This window comes from Oreochromis niloticus, linkage group LG5 (assembly GCF_001858045.2).
Source record: "Oreochromis niloticus isolate F11D_XX linkage group LG5, O_niloticus_UMD_NMBU, whole genome shotgun sequence".
Lineage (NCBI taxonomy): Eukaryota > Metazoa > Chordata > Actinopteri > Cichliformes > Cichlidae > Oreochromis > Oreochromis niloticus.
Genome location: NC_031970.2, coordinates 23,800,128 through 23,826,606, shown reverse-complemented (window position 1 = coordinate 23,826,606; position 26,479 = coordinate 23,800,128). Strand labels below are relative to the sequence as shown.

At 40.6% G+C, this 26,479-nt stretch overlaps 2 protein-coding genes across 5 annotated transcripts in view; one reads left to right on the top strand and one right to left on the bottom strand.

The window, feature by feature from the left end:
• Positions 1–634: 634 nt before the first annotated feature.
• ttll3 (tubulin tyrosine ligase-like family, member 3) lies at positions 635–8,186 on the bottom strand. 4 transcript variants are annotated; one of them, XM_005469478.4, is made up of 13 exons: positions 7,930–8,186; positions 7,355–7,392; positions 7,166–7,269; positions 6,908–7,076; positions 6,649–6,704; positions 6,419–6,547; positions 6,226–6,340; positions 5,954–6,070; positions 5,665–5,845; positions 4,439–4,587; positions 3,077–3,320; positions 2,528–2,963; positions 635–2,419 (listed from the first exon to the last, which is right to left on the bottom strand). In XM_005469478.4, exons 2-13 carry the CDS (start codon positions 7,359–7,361, stop codon positions 1,646–1,648), a joined length of 2,481 nt encoding a protein of 826 aa, XP_005469535.1. In that variant the 5' UTR covers positions 7,362–7,392; positions 7,930–8,186; the 3' UTR covers positions 635–1,645. The 4 variants fall into 4 exon arrangements, with proteins under 4 accessions (XP_005469535.1, XP_005469534.1, XP_005469537.1 ...); XM_005469477.4 differs by having other exon boundaries at positions 7,166–7,284; positions 7,930–8,185; XM_005469480.4 differs by having other exon boundaries at positions 636–2,419; positions 6,908–7,057; positions 7,166–7,392; positions 7,930–8,180.
• Positions 8,187–9,614: 1,428 nt separating this feature from the next.
• Positions 9,615–26,479, top strand: part of slc4a8 (solute carrier family 4 member 8) — a 31,485-nt gene continuing 14,620 nt past the window's right edge. The window contains exons 1-4 of the mRNA XM_005469481.4: positions 9,615–9,930; positions 23,031–23,112; positions 25,342–25,494; positions 25,923–26,058. Coding sequence (XP_005469538.1) covers positions 9,886–9,930; positions 23,031–23,112; positions 25,342–25,494; positions 25,923–26,058 — 416 coding nt within the window. The 5' untranslated portion in view covers positions 9,615–9,885. The remainder of the gene's footprint in view (positions 9,931–23,030; positions 23,113–25,341; positions 25,495–25,922; positions 26,059–26,479) is intronic.

Genomic DNA, 26,479 nt, shown 5'->3' with positions numbered 1-26,479 from the left:
AACATCACACAGTTACAGCAGATTTGTTTGCTGCACATCCATGATGTGAATCTCCTGTTCCAGCACATCCCAAAGGTGCTCTATTGGAATGAGATCTGGAGACTGTGGAGGCCAGTTGAGTACAGTGAACTCAAAGTCATGTTCAAGCAATCAGTTTGAGATGATCTGGTCTCTGTGACATGACCTGTAATCATCAGAAGATGAGTGCACTGTGGTCATAAAGGGACGGACAAGGTCAGCAATAGTACTTTGGCTGTGGTGTTTAAATGATGCTCAGTTGGTGCTAAGAGCCCAAAGTGTGCCAAGTAAATAACTCCCACACCATTACAACACCATCACCACACACATATATTGATATGAGGCAGGATAGATCCATGCTTTCATGTTGTTTACACCAAAGTCTGACCAGCGAATGTTTTTCTAGTCTTTTCTTATCCAATTTTGATGACTGAGTACTAATTCCAGTGTGGCCATCTGCTGCAAAGACTTGTTTGTGTTGTGCTTTCAAAGATGCTCTTTAGCTTAGCTCGGTGGTAACAAGTGCTTATTTGAATTATTTGAGTTACTGTTGCCTTCCTATCAGCTCAAAGCAGTCTGGCCATTCTTCTCTTCTTCTCTCTTTCATCTAGAGAACTGCTGCTCTCTAGAAATTCTCTTGTTTTCTCTGTAAACCCTAGAGACTTTTATGCGGGAAAATCCCAGCAGATCAGCAGTTTTCGAAATACTCAGATCAGCCAGTCAGTCACCAGCTATCATGCTACCTTCAAAGTCAATTTAAATCATCCTTAAATCTGATGCACGCTTTGAACTTCAGCAGATCATTTTTACCATGTCTATATGTCTAATAAACCGAGTTGCTGCCACATACATGATTAGTGGATTAAATATTTGCATGTAGGAGCACTGAACATGGCTGCTGTACCAGTCGAGTATTGTTGCTGACTATGTCAATCCCTTTAAGACCACAGTGTACCCACCTTATGATGGCTGCTTCCAGCAGGATAACAAACTAGTGGATAAGATGAATACAATGTTTTCTCAAGTCATATTCGACTATCCCTCTCTCGTTGTTTCCTGCTGTAGTTAAAAAATTATGACAAAACATATGAAAAAACTTTCATCCACATATGTTATTTAACACACAGCTCAACAAAATCTAGTTAAAGACAGTTTACATGAATTTGATTAAACCTGTGGCAGTCAAGTGTGTTACTGTCTGAATGTTTTGAGAAAATGACTGTAATCAGTAGAGTAAGCATTCTTCTTCTTGGGGCATAAAGACTATTCTGACCCATATCCCTTAAAAAAATAAGTTGTTTTTACATTTTAATTTTATTTTTATTAAAAAAAGCACTGAAACACTCAATTAAATAGCTGTTGCTAAATGTACCAGTGTGTCTGTGGACCCAGAATGATTTTCTCTGCTTATTTCCTGTCATCACCAAACCTTAAACCTTTGTTTTTTGATCATTGAAACTTTATTGCCACCTGGTGGGGAATTGAAATACCCACATCCTATAAAAAGGCCAAACTTTTGTACAGACATGCATATAGATAAACTAACAGATACTCTGGTAATTTGGCTTCAGCCCATTCAAATGTAAATTATGTTCAGCATTTCTGGCTGTGCTCCATCTCCATCAACTCAACATCTCTTGTATTTATGTTCTCCTGTGAGCTCCCCTTTGTATCTAGCTTTGACTTGCCTTTGAGAGTTTATGCATAACTGATGCTTGTGGGTAGTCGGGTGAGATAAAAAAGCAGAATTATGACAAACGTTAGTTCCAGTCACGATATTTGGTTGCAACTGAAAGACCTCCAGGGTTGGAAGGGGACCCTGGAGGGACGGAAAGACCCTGGAGGAAATCTTATGTTGTGGCTCAGAACTTCGCTGGGAAAGGAGGGATTTGGACATGTGTGATGCATGATGACGAATGGACTGATGTTTACCCTCTGATGTACAACACGCCGGGTCTAAGGAAAAGGATAGACTCCTTGGCACCAGGGTTGCCCCACTGACACGGCGACGTAATCCTAAACGCTGTGCTTTCTTCTGAGGTTCAGTGTGTACACTCACAGGCTGTTCACATGCCACACTGCGGCAGGATCTGCGAACAGGGCAGGTGTTTTGACGTTCTGCTTTTCTATCGTGCTCCCTCTTTGGACATGTAGATGTCATCTGGCTCTTTTTCACTTGGTTCTCCTTGCCTAAAAGGGGAAAATCAGCAACTGCATGTGGCTTCTGACTGAACTGTTTGTGTCTTGGCTCAGCCACAGCTTGAGATGACTGCTCTGGATGGACCTGATGAGTGAGAGGTGAGTTAGAGATAAAAGACTGTCTGTAATGTCTGGATCTCTTTATGGGCGCTCCTTCCACTAGCAGGTTCACTCCCAAATACTGAGGAACTTCAACTGCAGCCTGGAAATGTGATAAAGTAAAAACAAATCACAAAATTTTCCATGGCATTCATCGTTAAGTAGAAATACCCTGGAAATAAACAGCAATTGGCTTTGGAGCCAGTCCAACCTGTTTGTAAATAAGCTTGAAGCCTCCTGTGTAAGCACTGGGATCAGTCCTCCAATCTAGCACAACCCTCAGCGTGTCGACTTGCACAGCAGGACAGAGCCGCGCAGTCACAGTGCTGGAGCAGGCCATAGTAGGGCTGGCATTGATCTCTAGAAGCCAAGGCCTCAGATCTCTGCCCAACATAAAATCAGCTCCATAAAGCTCAAAGCTTGCCTTGCGGGGCTCCACCAAATCCTGGGCTGTCTGTAGAGCGTGGACCACTGCTTGCTGCATGCCTGGTATCACCACCGACTCCCACTCTGTCTCACGGCCCTCTCGCTGCAGAAAAGAGCGAAACTGTGAGCAGGACCACATATTATCCCCCGGCACTCCTGGATGGCGGTTACGAGACGGCTGGAAGTGCTTCTGGATGGAGTTGTTGCACAGGTGGACTGAGCTGAGAGAAATGATAGAAAATGGGAACATCCATAAAGTACTCTAGATAAAAGACACCGCAAAACTTAACTGTAACCTTTAGTTTTTGTCTTTTGTTTGAAAACTCTTACTGACCAGTCCAGAGTTTTTGTTGAGTAAGGCTGAGTGGAAAACCGCAGGTAGCACTCTTTGTAGAACCAGACAGTCAGAGGGTTCCAGTCAGTTACAAGGAACCACTGACGGAGGTCAAACTTTGTGCCGTGGACCAGCAGGGGGCGTTCCAAGTATTTTTGAACCACCCATTTACTCTCTTTTGTCAGTGCTCTGTCAGTGTCCACAAGTGCCAAAATCTCATCCAGGCGATTCATACACATAATGCCTAATGATGACGAGGGTGTGGGAGTGGAAAAAAGAGAAAGCAGAGCTGATTAAAACACAAAATCAGAACTGCAATTTTGACAAACTATATGATTCAACAGTGTTTAAGATGACCTCCAGAATCAAATCTGATGTTTGATGATGGAATCACATATCTTTCCAGTCTTTTTAAAGTAATTTCACTATGCCAGTTTACAGTCAATACTATGTCGAATTTCCCAGCATACATTCAAAGTATGGGTCAAGTTAATTTCTTAAAACATTTGGATGGACAGAAAGGCAAGAATGAAATACAAAGTACTTCAACTTCAAAAATAAAAAGAAGGCTTGGCTTTACCACTGCTGTGCAGTGCAATAAAGGCCTCTTGTGTGCAGCCAGATGGAAGGAAATGCGACCAAGACCAACAATACCAGCATGATCGCAGACAGAAAACTATTTGACAGCTCAACAAATAAAAATGATCCCTGGACGAAGTTGTCCTCTGTAATTTGTCAGAAAGTAATCAAAAATGACTTGCAATAAAAATAAGAAGAGCCCTCCAAAGTGAACACCCATCCTACTAAAGATAAATGAAGGCAGAGGAAAAATAGTTATACCTGCATATATCATTCCACTTAGGCCAGACTTAACTACAAATCATATCTTTGTTGAGATGAAAACAGTGGTGCTTAAAAACTTATGTGAGTCTCAAAATAAAAACAGTGAAAGTAGAAAAAAGAGAGTGACATCTTTCTTGTCTATGTATTAAAATTAGTAAAATAGGGTATATAGTATATATATAGGGGCTTTTTTTTCAAATATTTTTATGAGAAAGTTTGCACAGAAGACTTGATGCTATAATTTATGTTATGCTATTGTAGTCTTGGCAGACTATATTGTTATGCACATATCATTTTTACGTATGTGCTGTGTTTTTTTTCTATTTTGCTGTAATATAACTTCCCAAATAAAAAGGAAAATCTAAAAAATAATCTATAATAAGATCTGATCTGAAAAACAAAACCAGGCTTGCTTTCTTCAATATTTTTCACAGTTGTTTACCTGTAAAAGAAAGCCAGCTTGCTATGTAAGTATCATATTAACTATTACGAAGGTAAATTATCAGAAAAAAGCCTAACCTCTTCCTCTTGATTTGGCACCTGGTTTGATGATCCAGATGTTGTTTAATCCATCTGTGTCCAGCTGTGGGCAAACAGCCTGAAGTCTGGTTAACATATCCTGGCAACGCTCCACAAATACACTGCTGCCCCTGATCACTTTGCCTTTACTGCATATAAACATGTTATTGTTAGAATTGCAAATACAGCATCATTTACAATATTTGTAATTTTATAGTAGTGGAACTGGAATGGTAGCTTTCTAATGCCCTCTGTATTTTGAACATGTATACCATGTCATTCTATATTTAACCCAACCTTTACTTATTGACTTGACTAAGCCATTGCATGGGATGTACCACTGACAGGTAGAAGTGGCACCTGACATGAAGAAATCCTTCCAGCAGCTAGAAAAGGCCAGTTTAAAGGACAGCACAAAGGCTCTGATCATGGCAGCACAGGAAGCACCAGATGGATGTATGCAGCAGTCTACCGCAGGCGACAGGACCCAGACTGTGCAAAGATGCTCCAGAGAAGGTCCAGCACATAGTAGCAGGATGTAAGAGGCAAGCCAGGACACCGTACACTGGGAGGCACAACTAAGTGGAGGGAATAGTGTACAAGAGCATACAGACATTCCCAAGTCCTAATGAGAGACACCACCAAACGTGGTTGGAAACATCATGGCTAAGGTCTTGTGGGACTTCAAGTTCCACACAGACAAGCAGCTGCTGGCCAATCCATCAGACATAGTGGTGGCTGACAAAGAGCAGAAGACCATAGTTGTGATAGATGCGACAATCTCAGTGGACAGTAACATCAGGAAGAAAGAGCACAAGAAAATAGAAAAGTACACCTAGAGCAGATGTCCAAAGTGGTCCCAGTGGTAATGGGAGAACTGGGAGCTGTATGTAAGCTGTAAACTGGAAGATGGTCTCCAACAGATTTCAGACGCAACACCTGAGGTCCAGAAGAGTGCAGTGAGCTAAGATATTGCACAGAACCCTCAAACTCCCAGGTCTCTGGTAGAAGACCTGAGATAAGGAACACACACACCCCTTATGGGATGTTCTCCTGACTAATGAGAACTCCAATTTTGCTGTTTCAGATACCTTTTAAATTTGTTAGCAACCTATATTGATTTTTATAAGCAGACTTCCACTGCCAGTAATGAAAATAAAACTAGTGTAACCTGATGGCATTTTTTAGAAAAACCCTGTAAGCACGCAGAAAATCTCTCAACTCACTGCACAACCATGTAGTAGTGTTTAAGAAACTCTGCCCATTGCGCTTCCTCCACCGAGGGCGGGATTTCTGCTGTTACATCAATGTCGCTGTGCTTTAGAACACTGAGAAACTCTTGACACACGTGTAAGGCTGTGTTAATAATTTCTGGACCAACAGATCGATGTTCCTCATTATCCAACTCTGCGGAGAGAGAGAGACAGAGACAATATTGCACCGTTATACTCTCCCTTGTCCAAACTTTGCATCATAAGCATTTTTATTTCTATGTGTGAGAAATTCTTTCTAAACCTTCAGTGACACTGTTCTTGGATTTTTGTTTCTCCCCCTCTGGTTCATCTCTTCTCCAAATACTTGTCTCAACCACATACCGCAGCAGGCTGGTACATGCTGTTCTCCTGAAATCCTCTTTATGTTCATAAAAAAGAGAAAAACAGTCAGAGGAGCTGTTGGATAGGGCATAAGTCATCTTAAAAATTCTTTACACCTAAATTACACCTCATTTAGTCTTGTAGAAAATCTTTTTTTCTGTTATATGTAATTTCCTGTACCACACAGCAGACCTATGAATGCATGCTTTTCATCCTCTGCTCCAAGTCTGTAGCATCTTGGGAAGAAAGTGTCAGGATCTGCTGTGTCAAACCACTGAAGGTTACGCAGATTCACACAAAGTCCCACCTGAAAACAAAACAATTACACTGCAGGAAAAGAGCTAAATAAACTGTATGTGCCAGTTAATCATTAGAAACGTTTTACCTTTGTGGTAAATGTTCCAGCATTCGCATAGTGATTGGTCATCTGGTCGTGCCGCAAGGAGCGACAGTCTATGTTATCCCGTCGTGTCGTCCAGTAGAAATGCGTTATTTCATTTCGAACAAGGCGAGACTACAAGAGTCACAACAAAGACACAAGTAAAAATCCCTTTGGCTTTACACTGGTCAAGATATCAGTGTTAAGTTAGTGGGTGCACCTAAACCTTATCTTACCATGAGGTCATACATGTCATCAAGGTTCTCCCCTTTCTCACTTTCATCCGCTCTCTCTGTCACAAGATAAGAGGTGTGCATGCATGCATGGTTACAGGTGTTTATAAAGGGGTCTGTGTTAGAGGCTAGCATCTGTAATGCAGCATACGATTTCTTGTTTACCAGCTGAAGGGAAATCCATCTAATTTGTGTTACAATTACTCTCTGTTAATTATTCCCACACTTAGAAGGGGACAATCCTTTCTCTTTTTGGCCTTACCAGTAAAATAACTGCAGGTCAGCCCATCATTACCATCCTCCTCCTCATCGCAGGGGTAAGTAGGTGATCTTTGGACGGGATGTGGCAAACGACGTTCAACCCACCCTCTGGCCCATAATGCAGCACGGATCACTGGATAGGGTCCCTGCACTGAAAACACTTTCCTTAACTGAGAATGACGGGAAGAGAAATGAAGAAAAAAATATGACACAATCAACTGTGGCATTACAATAAAAATCTGTTTTTACATATGATCACCTTCACAGCTTTGTCCACCAGCGCTTTAGCTGTTTTCAGCCTGTCTGGATTGATCACTGGCAGGCTAGGTACACTGGATCGTATCGTTCCATTCACTGGAGCAACTGTGGATTGTAACACTGGAACAAACTCCAGATTTAAATATGAAGTACTAATTATGTTTTTACGAGCAGATGTACAATGACTTACCTGGCATTTGTTGCTGAGGTCTGTAGGTCTCTTTTCAACTGACCAATGCACAGTGAGAAAGAGAAAGCAAAAATGCATCCAGTTGCACTATTTTTACATCATATTATAGGATTTGAAATTATACAGATCTATGAATAGCAAGCTAATATAAGTAGATCCAAATTTACAGGGACATTATTCCAATATCCAAATATATCTTTTCACTGTAGACCTAAACATGCTGTTGGCTACTGTTTCCCCTGCAGCTGAAAAATAGAGAAGGCTTTACTATAAATAGTACGGCATGTGGTACCTAATTTTGTCTATGCAGCAGCTGAAGAAGGATGTAAATTGGGTTAATCAGGCATCTTAATCTGAACTGATTTAGGTTGTGATGACTGGCATAGCTACGCACAAGAAGGGCAGGTGCGCGCACACGAGTAGAAACATAAAACGTATGCACCATGACCAGCCGTGGATTGATAAGCCAACTCTCCATGATCTAAAATAGCGATTAAAAATGCATAAAGAATATTTCTAAAATGAATCTCAAATAAAACCAGGTGGTATTTTACAGTGGACATGAATTTACAGACCTCTGTTGTCACTTCCTCACTGAACTGGCGGCTCTATGCATGGGCTGTATCTGTATGCGTCCATAGACTTGCTCAGTCCGGCTTCCTTCATGCTGCCGCACACTGTTCCCATAACAACCGTGCATGCTCCCACAGACCGTTTATAGTTGCCCCAACAACAGTGTCCAGGAGAAACAGGACGCCACGCGGGTGGATGAAAAATCCACCACCTTGAGGCATGCCTTGAAGAAACTGGATCACTTATCGGACACTATCAGTTGCAAACAGTGTGGCTTACAGGTGTATGCGACAAGCACAAGGACAATTAAGGCACTCATACATGATATGTGTGTGGAAATATCCCGTTGCAGTTGCACTTTGAATTCAGTGTGAATGGACAAAGTGGTTAAAGAGGGTCAGCTTGCCAAAATTCAATACAGTGTTCTGCAACGTGACGTGTAGACAAGAGTTCATGCTGAGGTCAATGATGGAAAAAACAAACAAACAAACAAACAAAAAATGTTGCTTTTATTGCCTGGTTAATTAAATTTTATCTTCTTATCTCTCAATAAAGATTAACATGTTGTGTAGTTAAAGGAACCCATCTGTGCTACATCGTAAATAACTGCCGTCAGTGATAAATTATGTCATTTACTACGCATGGATCTTTCTTGTAATGCTTCAGCTTAACACACGGTGGCGTCCGAAGACTTCTGGTATATTCTGGATCAATCAGATTCTGAATGTGTTCGTTCAAGCCAGTGCGCCAAGAAGGCAACACTACAGCGTCTGTTACAGCTTAATATTATGTTACCAATCTGCGTATTTTGGTAACCCGAAACCCGCAGTCACAAAGAGTTTAGTCCAGGTAGAGTAGTCTGCTGTTGGACTACATGAAAACATTTATACTACTGCATGAATTTCATTGTTATAGGTTGGAAAACTTTATGCCTTTTCCAACAAATATCAGTCTCTTAAAATTAATTGAACTGGTAAAGATGAAGCTTTACCCAAATATGATTTCTAGAAAGGATACAAGGCATCTGAAATGACAGTTAACCGTTTTTAACAGCTTTGTAATTGAAAAAGAGGAACATATGAGTGAACAACGACTTTTTTGCATATATGTATGTTATATTTTCTTAAATGGTACGTACATTTATGCATATATGACACAGCAGCCTTCACGTGATATACCAGACTTTTAACCTGCATGTTTTTTGTTTTGTTTTGTTTATGGTGGATTTCAGTATTTCAGACCACTTACTAGCATTAATAAGATGTGCGTCGTTGTCCCATTAAAACATACCCAGCTTCAAATTTAGTTTGACGGGATCTGCGCTCCAGTAAGTAAATAAAGTTTATTAATTAAGCGCTTTTCACAGACATAAAGCTAACATACGCATAATAAACAGGTGAAGCACCAAAGAACTTTAAACAAGATAAATACTGTTAGTATACATTATTGTGTAGGTTGAGTTATTTGTCATATTAAGATTATTCAGTCGTTTTAGGTGTGTGCAGAAGGACGGAATTGAACCTTTTGCTGTGCACAGTAGTTGCACAACCGGAAACAGCTGGAAAGAACACTGTAAAGAAGCTATGTAGGCTCATAATAGTCTTGGCTTCAACGTGTTGGTAGCAGCAATGCGTCGCAGCTCGTTGCTTACCTCTGCGCTCTGATTGGATGAGGCTGCAGTGATGCTCTCTGCATCCTGCTTTCACACAGCCAGAGCAGGAGGGAGGGGAGCTCGAAGCGCGACTGGGAAATCATCTTAACACAGGAGCAAAATAACCATTTTCTTCGCTTTAGTCCTTTGAGATAGATGTAAACACTTAATATGGCCGCAGAAACAAAAGGAGCTGATGTAGCCAACTCGTGACTGTTCACTCAAAACGTCCGGAAACAGCGCAAAGCGGCTCAGTGAAAGTCTCACTTTACACTCCGTGAAGGTAAAGCAGGATAACCAGGAGACCATGAGCGCGCAAGTCAACGACCCCGAGAGTATACTGTGCTACCAGGTAAAGTGGTCTTTAACTGTGTACTGCATTGCTTTGACACTGTGGGCTGGCACTGAGCAGGGTGCACACAACATCCGACAACTGTAGTCCCATGCTTCGAGATTCTCTCAAACTCAAAGATTGAGCGCACTCTGGAAGGTTTATAATATTATTTTTATTGCATTCGTCTAACTGAATATTTTAATGGTTAAGAGTCCTCAGTAAAACATTTTGTATGATGTTAAGTTGTGTTTCCTGCCCTATAGGATGATGCTGTAATCGGGGGATGTTGTTGATGTTGTTCTGAGGTGCGAACACGTGCACTGATTCCGGAGAGCATTGAAATGCGCAGAGGGGTCGTAGCTCCTGGGACTAACGCACAAGAATACATGAATGATTGCGCTCTGGAAATGCCATGGACACGGTGCTGTGAGAGTGCAGCAGATTATTGATTAGATATTTCCCCCGGCTCCACACAGCGCTCATTAAAAACTGTTGGTCCGAACGACGCGTGTGCACGAGGCAGAATAAAAGGAATATAGAGAGTGTGGTGGATTTTCTGCTGACTTTTAGTTAAACGGCGCGCTATTTCTTCTTAGTTACCCTCAAATGACCTTGACGCCATTCTCACATGGTGTTCTATAAAGAGCCGAGGGTCTGCTTCCATACAGGCAGAAGGGGGACAGCTTGTGGGAAAGCTGTGGTTTGAAGGGGAAATTGTTTTGATCCAGTGTCCTGCTGATGTGCAGTCCTCTAACAGAATCTCGGTAGCAGTATGGATAAGCAAGTCAGTGAGCACACTGGCTTCATTCAAACTGACAATCATTAACATTTGAACAGACTGATTATAACCACCCTGGCATGCAGTTGGGCAGCTTAATGGACTTGATGCAGCCTACCCTAACAGTCGTGTCACCCTTTTGATTCATAGCATCCTGTCTGAGCCAGAGACAGATGGAGTAAGACCAGAGGTGAGCTGGGAAGTCTCTGATATGATTAGCCAGCTTTCAGAAAGGGAGAGGAAATGGCCAGAGAAGCTTGCTCTTCAAATATTAGCGTTATGTAAGCTTGTGTTAAAACCTGTATAATTGTCTCTCCACCATGTCTGTGATGTGTTGTGGACCTTTGCTTTTCATACCACCTGCAACCTGTTGAGTTCTCACACGGTGCTGCTGATGGGGCTCAGGTGGTGGGAAAAGACAGGTAATTTCTTTTAGGAAAATGCAAAATGTAAAAATGGATAACAGCAGTAAGGCTGGGAATAGAACAGTTTCACTTAGATATAGCAGCACATTCAAAGATAATTTGATGAAGGGTTAATTATTAAATTATTAATTAATTTACTTAAAATGGAGACCTCTTTGTTTCCTTGGTATAAAAGGCGAATAATGTCAGCTTCCACGTTTAATCTATGATACTGCCTTATACATATATATATATATATATATATATATATATATATATATATTTTAGAGGTTTGTTAAAAAAATTTAAATATTTGGTTTAGATACAAAGTAACTACATATACAACTACTGGAAAAAGTACAAATCAGTTGAAGCTGAAGTGCAACCATGGAAGAATATGGATATAGGACTGGACAAACAGATGTTGTTATATCAAGCAAATTGTCAGTTTTATATATATGTTATTCTCCAAGTACTAAACAGGCGAGGTAATGTCACGCTTGGGAAATAATTATTGTGTAAATGTTAATAGATACTCTTTACTGATTGCATAAATTGACTTTTTAATCCATTCGCCCCATGCAGCCAAATTTGATCTCACAACTAGCACAACCTTTGCATAGAACAAGGAGCAACACGTTTGTGAAACTTGAACTTAATTAATAAACTACTATTTTTTAAGAAAAATAAGTGAAATTTCACCAAATTTCCACATTCAGCCAGTGTGCTGCCATTGCAAAGAACTCCCAAACTTAGTGAAATGCATCATGACAGCTACTCGGCTTAACTGTGACTGGGATGTTGGTCAAAAGCTCCTAATTGTCTTTTTCAACAAAAGATTGTAAAGCTGTCAATGACTCAGACCTCCGTCTTTGCAAAGCCCTTTGAGGACTGGATTAAATCTTTTGGCAGGGTGGTTTTGGTCCATGGGCTGTATTTTTGACACCCTTAGTTTAACCACTGGTAAAGTAAGACCCCACAAAGTTTAGTCTCACTGTTACAAACTTGAGTGCTTCATTTTAGTAAGCACAGTGTAATTTTTTTAGTGCCATTCATGCACTGTGTATACAGTACCTGCAATAAAGGAAAGTATTGTATTGATTGAGACGACTTAATTTTCCCTCACTGCTTCCATTTATCTAACAGAAATGTAAATCAATAAGCCCAAATAAAACCAGCAAAAACAAACCTACAGACACAGTCAAAACGAACTGCAATGACTTCCAGATCTCTAACTAAACCAACTAAACAGGTATTCCTTTTCAAATGTCCACAGTATCACTCCCAGGCCTGCTACTGTAAGTGATTTCAGTTACAGTTAATAATTTAGTGCCCTCCACATCGTGCATTTGTCTGCATTTTAAGCCCATCAAGCACAAAACTGTCACAGTTCCCAGTTTAGTCCCTTTACGGTAACTATTTGGCATCGGCCCCAAAGTTTCATTTTAATTAGTTTTGTGGTATAGAATCCATTTAGTGACCGTGATCAATAAGCCCCCATCTAATGAATGAATGTGTACTTTAAAGAGCAACATTCTAGTTTCCAAAAGTTATGTGAAAACTGTACTAAAACTCTCATTTTTTAAGGCAGTCAATACATTATTATAGTAATGAGGCATGACCAGCACGTCCAATTATTGGCAGCCGTTTAGTTTGAAAGAGCATGTATAATTACAGATTTCTGAAAAACTCTTCAAAACTCAGGAAATGGTATAGAAGACGGTTTTGGGAATGCTTTAGTCCTCTGGACTTTGGCACTAGTATTTTTTTTTTTTTTCAATTCTTGGGCCAGATGACTGAGAATTAGTTAAAAACCCAAATCTCAGTGCTCAGCCCACTTTAGTGTTTGCTTTTGATTATTTAACCTTATTGTGTACTATATTGTAGAAGGTGTAATTTTTAATCACAGTATATATTACAGTCTTTTACCCACACAGCCATTTGAGCTGGCAGTAATCTTTCTAGAAGGAAAACAATTAGAGAGAGAGAGCTAAGGGAGGCTGAATTCAACATGTGGCATTGAATAAGGTGTGTATGAGTCATGCTACTCGTGGGCTGATACAGTCAAAACAGCCATCCCTCTCATCCTACCTCCCCCAGCTATCGCTTTTCCTCTTTCAGTCTTTCACCAATACCTCTTCCTCTCCACCATTCATGTTCATCCCCTCCTCTTTGCGAAGCACTGTCACATGTGTCTGCACCAGATCTGTAATGTCGCCGTGCTGTGGAAGGGGTTTAAATAACCTTGGGCTATGGCGCCAAGTGCCAATCCAGGCTCTCAGAAACAAAGCTCAGTCTGGAAGTGACAGACTCAGTTGTCTGAGTCAGGTTGTATATCCCTGCTGTCAATTCAGAGTGCTTGTGTGTGGGGAATAGAGGGGGGTCAGCACTGAAAAGGGAGGTGGGGTGTTGTTGGAGTTTGAAGATAAAAATAGGAGACGCCAGAGAAACACAGTGAAGGAGGAGAAGGAAAATTTTGTCTCAAAAGATTTGCTGAAAAACTGTTTCGTTACAGGGCACAAAATCAATGTTATGGTTGGTCAAGTCAGGAATGAAATCTCAAAAGACTTGAAAGTTCAGGCCATGCTGTTAATCTTGGAAAGACTTTTATGAGCTATCAGTCAGCGCGTTGCAGGGCTGTTCTCTGTACAGTGCTAATGCAGCTGGTGTCCATCTTTTGAAACAGGCTTATTTTTGAAGCAATTTTTTGCTCATACGTGTATCATTTTCCTGCCTCTTGTGTTTTCAAAGCTCTCCATCAAGATCTCAAAGTCTTTACAGTAGCCAGCCAGCTTTGACTCCACTCACAGCTCCTTTGCAGCCCCGTTGGAGTCAGAGAGCATTTTGGTGCCAAGCATCGATTGCCCCGCTCAGCTAGGACACGGGGATTCAAATCATTGCTGCTCTACTTGTTCGGGACGATAAGCAGTTCAATATGTTGTTTTGTTTTTTATCCTCTTTGATGCTTTTCGACAACACCTTGTCAAATAATACTTATCTTAAAGATGACGTCCTGCATCACAGGCAGGTTTTATCAGCAGTCTAAGTAGGACATTCAACCCTGCTCTGGGAATCTGACATGTTTCTGGGACAGCCTGCTCTGCGTTTTCAGAGGTATCAAACACGCATTTCATTTTCATACTGAGACACTAAACTGAGGTGTTTAAAGTCATCAGCATGTGGATCTTTGATATTGGCAAAGTGTAATACATAGAATCATTTGTTTGTATTCTAACAGTTTGTCATTAACTAGGTGAACAAAAATATTATTTCATACCCTTTAAATATTTAAAATATTCAAAGGGCATAAAACATCAGATTAATTCCCCGGAAAAGGCGCTGTCTTTTTTTCTACGCACAATTTTGCCTCTTAACATTACTGCCTCTTCACTGCACATCAACAAGAAGCTTCAGAATAGTTAAAAAGACCATCCTTTGAAAAAGTCACATTACTTTGGAAAAATCTGGAGGGCAAATACCTCTGATGTCCCAAGAAAGCAAAACATAGCTAGAGTTTATTTATGAGAATACAGTGCTCTTAAGTTCTGATCTTTTCCAGCTTTTTCACATTATAATATCTGCAGGTCATTTGAATTAACACTATCACGTCTTTTTAGTCACAAAGCAGCTTCGGTGAGGGCCGGCTGTTAACACCGAGATGCTGGTAAAGGACAGAACCTCAAGGACAGGGAGCCATTTTGGCAGTGAACTGATCCTGTGGTACAGTCGTGCTAATCTGTTGGGAAAATTATTGAGCCATAATCCCACCTCAGTACGGTGGCAGATATTGAGCTTGAGGAAAAGAGTAAAGAAAGAGGTCCGGTTGCCAGGATATAAAAACAGGCAGAATCACACAAATGACTTGCTCTGTCAGTGGAAAATTACGCACACGTGCGTGCTTTGAGGGTCACAGATGTGCTCCCACAGAGGGAACAAACAAAACTTTGAGTTCCATGTGAGGCTTTAATTAGCTGAAGCGTGTAACGTGACACAAGAGAGGTGAGTTGTGAATGACAGGGAACCATTAACATGTGAAAAAAAAAAACCATACCTGCATGACTTTGCCATTAAGGAAGCGCTGTTAGTCAAGTGCGACCTGGATGACTGCGGGCTGTGAGTCACAAGCATGGACTGAGGAGAACATCATAATCATGGAATAGATACATGGTTGTGTAATCTGATCTCGCCCACAGTGACGATCTTTTATTTCTTTCATGTTGCATCTTTTCCTCTCTGAAATGCAGCTTCACTCTGTAGTCAAAGTTATTGTTGTAGATTTTGCATCTCTTGGTCTGTGTGTGAGTGTGTGTATGTGTGTGTGAGCATGTATTCATATCTTTGTGGGGACCAAAAATTGGAAGTTTACTATACTTGTGGGTCCAAAATCCTGGTCCCCACAAGTTTGAAGACACTTTTGAGACTCAAATTGTGGTTTTAGTGGCAGGGTTACAATTGGGCTTTGGTTAGGTTTAGGCTGAGGGTTAGGATTAGGCATTTATTTTGGATGGTTAGAGTTAGGGTAAGTGACTAGGGAAAGCATTGTGTCAGTTAGATGTCCCCACAAGATATGAACACCCGACATGAGTGTGTGTGTGCGTGCGTGTGTGCAAAATGGAAACAAACTAATTGATCTGATCTGATAGCCTATCTGGGACAAAGAGCTTTTAGAGTCGTCCCTCTTTTGAAGTGTATCTATATGTTTAGTAAAGCTGCAGTTCTAATGGAGCTGACTGCCTGCAGCCTGAGCCCAAACCTATAAACTGCATTAAACCACTAACACCTGCACAGCTACAAAGATTACTGGGGCATTGTGTGTGAGAGAAAATCACAGCTACATGTGAATGCACACAGAGCTTTGAGCAGTAGATTTGAATGACCTGGTTTGTGTGGATGTTCTGTCTTTCACATGTTTTTCTGTCTTTCATAAATGCAAACCCTAATCAAAAAAACAAAAATGGGACTGTGTTTAAAATGTCAGTAAAACAGAATGCAATGAACTGCAGATCTCATAAACCCATATTTTATTCACAACCAAATGCAGAAAACATATTGAATGTTTAAATTTAGACATTTCACCATTTCATGAAGTTTGATGCCAGCAACATGTCCCAAGAACTTAGATTTACCGATTGTTGTTGGTCCAACAGCCGGTCTGTTCAGACATTCCCAGATGTTTACATACTTTTTGTTAACAGAAGAGGGAATGCTGCACAGTGATAAACGTGGTGCTGTCCCAACTTTTATGTGATGCTACCAGTAAATTGAAAGTGAAAGTGGGCCTCCCAGTTCTTTTGTACGTACATATGGTACTTCTGTTTGTCATGATCCTGGGGGTTTTTTTCTGGGAGAGGCCCATGGCAGACTTGGAGGTGCTGATTCTCATTTCCGCTGCTTCACACTCCGCTGCAAACCGCTCCGATGCGAACTGGAGGCAACCACCTGATGAACCCAACAGAACCACATCATCTGTGAAAAGCAGAGATGAGATTCTGAGACCACCCAAGTGGAAGCCTTCCGTCATTTTGGATAAGTGCTATAGAAAAAGGATAAATCTATGGATGGATGGTTCTTCTACAAATGTAACCTTGAAGTTGTGTGTATTGTAAGAGATACATCTCTTGGGCATCACTGTTTAAATAGTTGTCTTTGCACACATGTCTGCAGTTTTACTGAGCAAGACTATCTTCTGAAGCTAAGATAATAAACCAGGAAACCAACCAATGCAGCCCCTGCCTCTGTTTGTTAGTCCATGTGTTAGGAATAAAGACATAAATCTTTAAAAACAGATCACAAGTATCCACTTTTTTAACATATAAAAATCTAAAATAGCTGAGTACTCTAGTTCAAAGAAAACAAAGAGGAACAGGATTAGAAGTGAACACAGTGACAGCTCAGGTTGAGAGAGGCAAGGCTGAGATGGTTTGGTCGTGTTTTGAGGAATTACAGTGGATAACAGTGGATACGCTGGACAAAGGATGTTGAATATGGAAGACCAGGTAGAAGTTTCATGGGTGTAGTGAAGGAGGATATGCAGTGGGTTTGTGTGACAGAGGAGGATGTTAGGGATAGAGGCAGATGATCCACTGTGGAGACCACCTAAGGGAGCAACCAAAAGGATAAAACTATAAAGCAGACATTACTCTGGAGTAAATAGTGTTTTAGTCAAGTGCTGTTTTCATGGCTCTGTAGTGTAGTGGTTTACACATTTGCTTAACAAGTGAAAGAGCCCCAGTTTGATCCTGGGAGGAGACACAAATCCCTTTGGGGTTGAGTCAGGAAGTGCATCCGGTGTAAAAAAGTATGTAGTAATCAAACATGTGGAGCTGCTCACTGTGGTGAACCCTTGTGAATAAGCTGATAGTGTTTTAGTTAGACTTATTTTCATCAGCAGATGTATTGTTGTATGGCTGTCCTGCCTCAGAAGCATATGTAGAATTAAATGAAACTTCGATGCACTTAGCTGCTACATGTAGCCCAAATACACGTGGGCAGAGGAATTTTTTTTTCTGCCACCACATTTTATTCCTTTCATCATTATAAAACCTTGAGTCACATTCAGCGTTTGGCCAAAGCATGACTACCTAATTAGGTACCCTTAATCTTTGAAATAACAGAATTGGCTTGGGAATATGAAGTGCTCAGTCACCGAAGAAGAAAAAAGAAATCCCAAAGCACTGATATGGTAGAGAGGATGTGAAAGGAGGCAAGAAGGCAGCACCAGACCACCCATTGTGTTTCTTTTAAGCTCATTTGAAAGAGGCTGTTATAAAACATAACCCAAGTGTGTTGTGGATTTGAATTTTTGCTTATAATAGAGTAAGACATTCATCTGTCTGAACTGCATGTTAATTACTTTTTCCTTATCAGAATCTTATGTTAATATGCTTAGCTGTTCCATTTTTAGCAGCATGGAGAGGCTAAAGAAAGTGGAAGATTAAATACTGCTTTGGGACTTCAGTGTGCATATAAATACTGTCTGAAGTAGAGGTTACAGACACACTTACAGCACTGTCTTGTTTTTAAATCACATTTCATAAGTGCAGCCAGAAACTATTGAGTTTTTGCAATAAAACATGCGTGGGGTTTTATCAGTTAAACCCTGTGAGAAATAAAAAGCTCTTGCTCCATAACACACTCTTACAGTGATACAGACAGGGTACTGGAGTGCAATAGAAGTTTTGTGTATTGACAGGCTTTATGTATCAGGATATATTTCTCCAACTGTGATCATAATTATATACTATGGATTTTTTTTTATCTTTGTTCAGATTTGACATTTTGTGCAAGCAAAAGGCCATCTCTCTGACCACGGTAACTGAAGTGGTCCTTTCATCAGGGCAGTGATTCTAAGCGTGCTAGCAAATCCACCAAAGGATGGTTCTAAAGAGAATAAATTGAGGGACTGCCCCAGTGAAAGCCAAAGTTTGGAACCCTGTTGAATTTCTGTTGAGAGACTTGAAATGGGCCGCACATGGAAGAAAAACCCGAAACAACTGAGTTGAGGGTGTTTCTGGTATTTTAGCACGTCATCATTCAGATATATTTTCAAATAGATGATTGAAAGAGCTAATCATCCTTACGTATTGTGTTCATGTGAATTCTTTGTAGCATTGTTGTTCTTACGTGGATGTCTGACAAATGTGAGTCAGTGGCTCTGCTGTAGACCAAGCTAATATTACAATCCAAAAGCCCTTCGGGAAGACATATTGCAACTATTTTTGCTGCTGTGGTCATTATGCAGCGATCCCAGCCACAGCAAAACATTGCTGACAGAGACACTGCAAGTCTTCAGTGTTTCCCCTTTAGTTTTTCCCCTAAAAGGCAATGCAATGAATGGATTATCCAGATACTCTCAGCCATCATTCAATATATGGTATGACAATTATGTATTCCTCATGCACACCTGTTGAGACAAATGCTCACAAAGCAGCTTTGCTATAAATTAGATTATCATATTTTCTTAAAGCTATTGATTAAAAATCTATATTTTTGTTCCACAGAATTCTGCATCCACCCACATGCAATCACAGTAGCATTGCCAGTATGTAAACACAATGCATACAGAGTTGGCAAAAGCATGCATAGTGTAGAAAGCAGATTATATATATCAGTGTCTGCATGTGTGTTTGTATTCTGCTGCTGGTAGGGATTTATGGCATCATGCATCCCTTCATCGATTTACATTTATTTATAGACTGGTGCAGTGCCCACTGTCACAGGCATATTGACGTCAGCAAAAGTAGACGTCACAGTGAGTGGAGGTTTTATTTCTGAACTATGTTATCTGAACTACTGAAATAATAAATCATCACAGAGGACTGTGACCACATCTGTGAGGTTGTTACCCCCTACATCGCCTAATTATAGGAAGATGACCCCAAATTGATCTAAATAACTTCAAACTTAACAAGGACAATATGTGATTGAAGTGAAGATGTTCATCTTTATTTCAAGGGGTTTACAAACGTTTAGCATTAGATATTTTTATATATATATCCCTATTTTTAAAGGTTCAAAAATAATTGGCCCACTGGCAAACAAGAAGTTTCATGAGCAGGTGAGACCTGTTCCCTTGTTATTTCATGACAAATGTATTCATCCTTCCATTTTCTGCCACTTATCTAGGTAAAGGTTGTGGTGGCAACCACATCCCAAGCCAACTGAGAGATATAATCTCTCCAGCATGTCCTGAGTCTGCCCAGGGCCGTCTCCTGATAAGATGAGCCCAGATGTGGGGGGAGTCACAGTTCTGCTCTGAGTCCCTCACGAATGGCCTAACTCCTCACCCTGACAAAGGAGACAGACAAAATTTCTGAAGTTGATTCAACTTGTTGACTGTAATTTTAAATATGAGGACCAAAGAGAAGTCAGTGCAAGTGAGGAAGGCCATCATTAGGCTGAAAAACCAAGACAGAGAGAAGAGGGTAGATATATTATTGTCAAAGTTCACAATCAAGAGTTTTCTTCATGAATGGGCACAGAGCGTTTACAACAACACTCAAGAAGAGGAAGGTCACATTAGACTTTGCTAAAATATCTAAAAGAGCACTCACAGTTCTGACAAAAAACAACCCTTTGGATGAATCCGAGACGAACCTATACCAGAATGATGGGAAAAGAAAAGTATGGAGAATGAGAAAAACAAGTAATGATCCAAAGCATATCACATGATCTTCAAACATGATGAAGGCAATATTATAGCAGGGGAATGTCTGGCTGCCAGATGGGACTGTCGCAAGTTGCAGCATGAATTCTGAAGTGCACAGAGCTATACTCGCTAAAGCATTCAGGTGAATTCTGCCAAACTGATCAAACAGTGCTTCACAGTGCAAATACCCAAAACCATATTGCAAAAGCAACTCCAGAATTTCTCAAGGCAAAAAGGGGTTAAAATCAGTCACCTGATTTCAGCCAGGTAGAGCAGCTTTTCAGTTACTGAAACCCACAAACAAGCAACAACTGAAGATAACTGCTGTAAACGTCTGACAGAGCATATAAAGGAAGGAGACAGCATTTGGTGATATCCATGGGTTGTAGACTTCACTGACTGCAAAGGATTTTCATCCAAGTAATAAAAATAATCTTTACATTTAAAATCCTGTTAGTTTGTTCAATTAATTTTGAGCCTCTGAAATAGGGAGACTATGTATAAAAATGTCGGATTCTGTTAATGAAACATTTGTGGAAAACCCCTTTAATCAAAACTCAAAGTATGCACTTCAGTCTACGTGGTAGTGTACAGAGGCAAAACTACAACAACTGTAAATGTATTTTACTGGTAATAGCTCCAACTAGCAACATACTATACTAGTTAGGTCCATATATATTTGGACACTTACAAATGTTTGTTTTTTTACCGGTTTACTGAAACATATCCCAATTATAGTTATATAATGGACATAATGTGTAGACTGTCAGCTTTCATTTAAGGCTATCCGCATTCAAATTGAATGAAGGGTTTAGGATTTTCAGCTCCTTAACATGTGTCGCCCTCTTTTTAAAGGGAACAAAAGTAATTGGACTCAGAGGCTGTTTAATGGGCAGGTGTGGGAAATTCCTTTGTTATGTCATTATCAATTAAAAATATAAAAGCCCTGGAGTTGATTTGAGGTGTGGTGCTGGCATTTGGAAGTCTTTGGTTTAAATAGACAACATGGGGTCAAATGAGCTGCTAAGGAGGTGCTCCGTGCAGGTGAAACAAGCCATCCATAAGCTGCGGAAACAGGAAAAAACCCATCTGATAAATTGCTACAATAACAGGAGTGGCAAAATCTACAGTTTGGTACATCCCGAGAAAGAAAGAAAGCACTGGTGAGCTCAGCAACACAAAAAGACCTGGTCTCCATGGAAGACAACAGTGGTTTATGATGGCAGAATTTCCTCTTAACAACAACCAAGTGAACAACACTCTCCAGGAGGTAGGCTCCTGTCTAGTCTACCAATTAAGAGAAGACTGCATGAAAGTAAATACATAGAGTTCACTGCAAGGTGCAAGCCATTCATAAGCCTCAAGAATATAAAGGCTACATTGGACTTTGCTAAGGTCTAAAAAATCCAACACAGTTCTGGAAAAATACAGATAGATGAAACCAAGATCTACCTCTGCCAGAATGATGGCAAGAAAAAGTATAGAGAAGATCTGCAACAGCTCATGATCCAAAGCATACCACATCAGCTGTGAAACATGGCGGGGGCAGTGTGATGGCTTGGGTGTGCATGGCTGCCAGTGGCACTGGGACACTAGTGTTTAATGATGATGTGACACAGAACAGACTGTCTGCTCAGATTCAGCTACATGCAGTCAAACTGATTGGGCAGTATTTCATAATACAGATAGACAAGGACCCAAAACATACAGCCTAAACAACCCAGGAGCTTATTAAAGCAAAGAAGTGGAAAATTCTTGAATGGCTCAGTCAGTCACCTGATCTCAACCCAACTGAACATGCATTTCACTTGTTGAAGACTAAACTTCGGACAGAAAGGCCCACAAACAAACAACAACTACAGCTGCTGCAGTAAAGGCCTGGCCGAGCATTAAAATTGGGGAAACCCAGAATCTGGTGATGTACATGAATTCAAGACTTCAGGCCCTTTGCCTACAGAGGGTTTTTATCCAAGTATTAGAAATGAACATTTTATTTTCAGTTATTTAATTTGTCCAATTACTATTGAGCCCCTGAAACGAAGGGATTATGTGTAAAAATGCTTTAGTTCCTCACATTTTTACGTAATCTTGTTGTTCAGCCCACTGAATTAAATAGGAAAGTCACATCTGAGTTGTTTCATTTAAAATTCATTGTGGTAATATATTTATAAACATCCTGTAAACAGATACAATGGAGCAGTACAGTTGCTCCAAACATTTTCTAACATGTCTTGGAGCAATCTGCCCTTATTATCATAGGTCAGATACACTCACAATGAAAATGCACACTGCATGTGAACTAACTGCGCCGTTTCTTAGAACAGCAACATCCTGCAGCAGTCTGCCAACAGATTCATCACCAATGGAAATGGCTCTTTGTTAATTTGATTTGATATCCCCAGGACAGCAGAGCCTAGCACTCATACTCTTTTTACCTCTGCTGTGTGTGTGTGTGTCTGTGTGCTGCCGAGTGTGCACGCCTGCCTGTCCTCCTGCATGTGTCCATACCAGACATTCTGAGAATAACTGTCAGGAATTTGATGCTTCTCGTGGAAAAACTTTGGCCTCCATTGCGGTGACAGTAGCTTCTCCTTATCAGGAAACTTCTTGACTTAATAACCTTTAAGACTTTCTTTCAGGGCCTAATCTTTAAAGCCTGAAGACGATCAACATTTCCACCGAATCAACATGGATACTAGAGACAAAGAGCATTGATTACACCAAAAATTAAAAATGAAACCAGTATCATTATGCTTACATGTGTCTTTTTTATATCTGTGTCCATCAGAGGCCTGATGAGGAGGTGGTGGTAGATCAGGGAGGAACCAGCTCTGTGCTGAACATCCACTATGAGAAGGAAGAACTGGAAGGTGAGTAACTTGCAGATCTGTTGAAAGTTGCCCCCATGTGTAAAATACAGGGTCAGCAAGAATCCATCTGTCACAGTTTTGTTTTTGTTTTGTTTTTTTAGATTTATTTTAGACCGTCTGACTTGTACTGCTGCAAGTATGACTTTCAGAGGTACCAAAAAAAGCATTCTCTGTAGTTGTACATGGACCACACAGCCTTTAACAACAGGCCTAATAACCTATAGTCCTGAAGCGCCACCGAGCAGGACTCCCAACATAAAAAAAATCCTCAAGAGGATAAAGATCTGATCCAGTGATCCATGACAAAGAAGGAAAATGTATTGTTTGTCCTGAATCTGATGTTCAGCCAGTGGATGGACTGTCCTCTCCAGCACCCTGGCACACACCTTTTCAGGAAAGCTGTGATTCCTCTCAAGTTAGAACACATCCCTTGGCCCTCCTCCTTAAAAGGAGGACCAGCACCTCCTTTTTATTTTTGCAACCTGTATATATTGGCTCTACAGTATTAAACTGTATTAAAAAACTTAATTAAACTTAATCAGCTGGATCGCTGTGGCCCACTTTTACCTCTGACCACCCCCTCTCACTGCCTCACACTGAAGGCAACTCCAGAGTGGATTATACTCCAACCACTCACCAGGAGGCCGGTTCCAGATCCCAGTCTGTATCCTGATGTGTTCCTGATTATATCTAGCTGTATATCAGTCTCACACACTCGTTTGGGTCCCTTGTCCACAATACAAGTAATCTTTCATGTCCCAAGAACCAGTTTCAGCAGAATGGGATCAGACAACCAAAGCCCCTACCTTTGAGCACTTCCTCATCCACATTGCACAAGATCCCTATGGCTATGTATTTAGAGTACACCCCTAACGGGTTGCAAGCCTGTTGCAGGCCCAACTTAGTGAGACAGACATACTCATACCTAATTTAGAATCACCAATTAACCTAAGTAGGAACCCAGGGCACCCAGAGTTAGCCCACACAGACATGGGAAGAGCAGGCAAACTCCACATAGAAAAGCCCCAGCCAGATGGTAGCTTCAAACCCAGCACTGTTAACATTGTTGCTGTGAGGCAGCAATGCTAAAAATGTAGTGTAGTGGTTAATATATTTGCCTGCCAAGTGTAAAATGAGACCAATGTAGGATCTGGATCTCTGGCTGGAAATGAACCATTAACCTCTTGCTTGCTAAACAAATGTATGAAGTCCTGCACTACGCTATGCTGAGTTGACCAGATGTTGATCAATGATGTGTGTCCATGAGTGCCTGCATGTATGTTCACTCATCCTTCAAAAATAATAAAATTCATATGTCTTATGCAGAATTATTCTCTACAATTTTTTAAATCTATTTGTGTAAGCCTGTTGTTTATTCTTTTCTTTTTTTTCAAAAAGACTAATATTCAGATAAAGCTCCAGTATATCCAGTGTCACATGCAATCAGCCTCTTGGTTATCACAGCATGTTGTTTTTGAAATTGAATCCACTAATGATAATTAACAATGGCAACAGTCGAGACTAATATAGGACAGGAAGGGTGTTGTTTTCTCATTTTCCCCGTGGAGTTTAACACCTATGCCTGAGTTTAATGGCTTTCACTTTTATCCTGCATGCTGAGAAATCATTGGACACATTATTCCTTCATCTTTTTCCCCTCTCAGTGTTTGAAGATAATTCTTTTTCCAAGCGCTAAATGCTCTTAGTATTGTGGGTAAACTTAAAAATACTTGTAGAGAGTAAACTCATTGCACAAAAACAGGTCACAGAGATGGTCTATAGTCAAATATTATAAAATTACTCAAGCTCTATCAAGGTAACCATCAGTATTTAAAGTACACACTTAATTTCAGTGCAGTTTTAAATTCTGGTTGCAAATCTTCACCACACAGCAATCAAATGACAGCAGGAGCAAAAACCATTGTGAGTCCCTTTGGTGTAACAGGAGCTCTTCCTGTTTCATGTTTATTAAATAAATTAACAATAAAAATAGAACATTTGAAGACATCTTGCATCTCGGATTAGCCTATTTACATAATAACTACTTGTTTTGTCAATCCACTAAACTCCTTACAGTCTTTTCGTCAGATAAAATGAAGTTCAACTAAAGTGCGTTAATAATGTGCAACTAATGAAACAGTCTGTGTGACATTAAAATGCTTGATGTTTACTCGGTAATCAAAGATGCATTCTTTTTATTTTTCTTGTCTTTTTCTGCATCGTTTTCAGGTCACAGGACTCTGTTCGTTGGGGTCCGGATGCCCAGGCAGAGCCATCGTCACCACAAAGGTCATGGTTCCCGCCACCGCAAGAGAGACAGAAGGGCAAGCAGCATTGCAGCACAGCAAAGCGAGGAGAATGAGACAACCAGTTCTAGTCATGGTAGCGCGTACAGAAATAAACACATCAGACTTTTTCTTAGGCTACCCCATTACTTAAAGTGTTTTACAGTTTAGATGCATTATTTTGGCTCATATAGTCATTCACCAATCAGATGGAGCCATATAGTGACTTGATAGCAGGACCAGCACCCACAGAGTAGGTAGTGGTTGTTAAACAAAGCCCATCAATATTGTGGGCACTTCACACATGCAGGACTCCAGGCTAAAATTGACAAACCACTAATTAGCTAACACAGAACAGGAACAAATCAGCATGCTGGACATGTGTACAAATCTGTGTTAAAGTATGTATGCATGTGGGCTCAGAAGCCATTAAAAGTCATGTAAGGACAAAGTAAGAAATGTTGTGTTTTGGAAAGTCTTTTGAGAACCTACAGGTCACCTCTTCTTCCTCCCTCACATCATCAGACACGCCATCCCAGCGGGTCCAGTTCATTCTAGGCAATGAGGAGGACGCTGAACACGTGTCCCATGAGCTGTTCACCGAGCTGGATGAGATCTGTGTCAAGGATGGCAAGGATGCTGAGTGGAAAGAAACAGCCAGGTCAGGATATCTCCTCAGGGAGCTGTTGGTAACAGTGCTTAGCAATAAGGTTTCTGACAGCCTGGCAGCTCTACAGTTGCACTGTTATGAAAAGGGGAGGCTACAAGAGGTAGTTACACTTAAAGCTCACTGAAGGTTAGCTCAAGGGGAAAAGATCAAAAGCCGGGAGTCAAACAAATATGGCTTATTTGTGCTGTTCAAATGCCAAATCTCAGTTTCTCATACTCATGTCCAACTTTTTTTATTTTTTATTTGGTGGTGTGAACCACTGTACAAGAGATTTAAAGCACATCTATGCGTGGGAAAGAAAAACAGCTTTCTATTTAAAGTTGAATGCTCCCTCTACACTTAGCTGAAGACGAAGTGTATTCATCATACTTCAAGGAATTGCTTTAAAAAGACCCGACGTGAGTCAAGCAGT

What these genes read in the sequence shown, in the direction of transcription:
- ttll3 (XM_005469477.4), bottom strand. An exon ending in ATGACATGTATGACCTCATG is followed by an intron (nt 6,548 to 6,648) that starts GTAAGATAAGGT and finishes TGACTCTTGTAG; the next exon opens with TCTCGCCTTGTTCGAAATGA. An exon ending in TGCCAAATCAAGAGGAAGAG is followed by an intron (nt 3,321 to 4,438) that starts GTTAGGCTTTTT and finishes CGTCATCATTAG; the next exon opens with GCATTATGTGTATGAATCGC.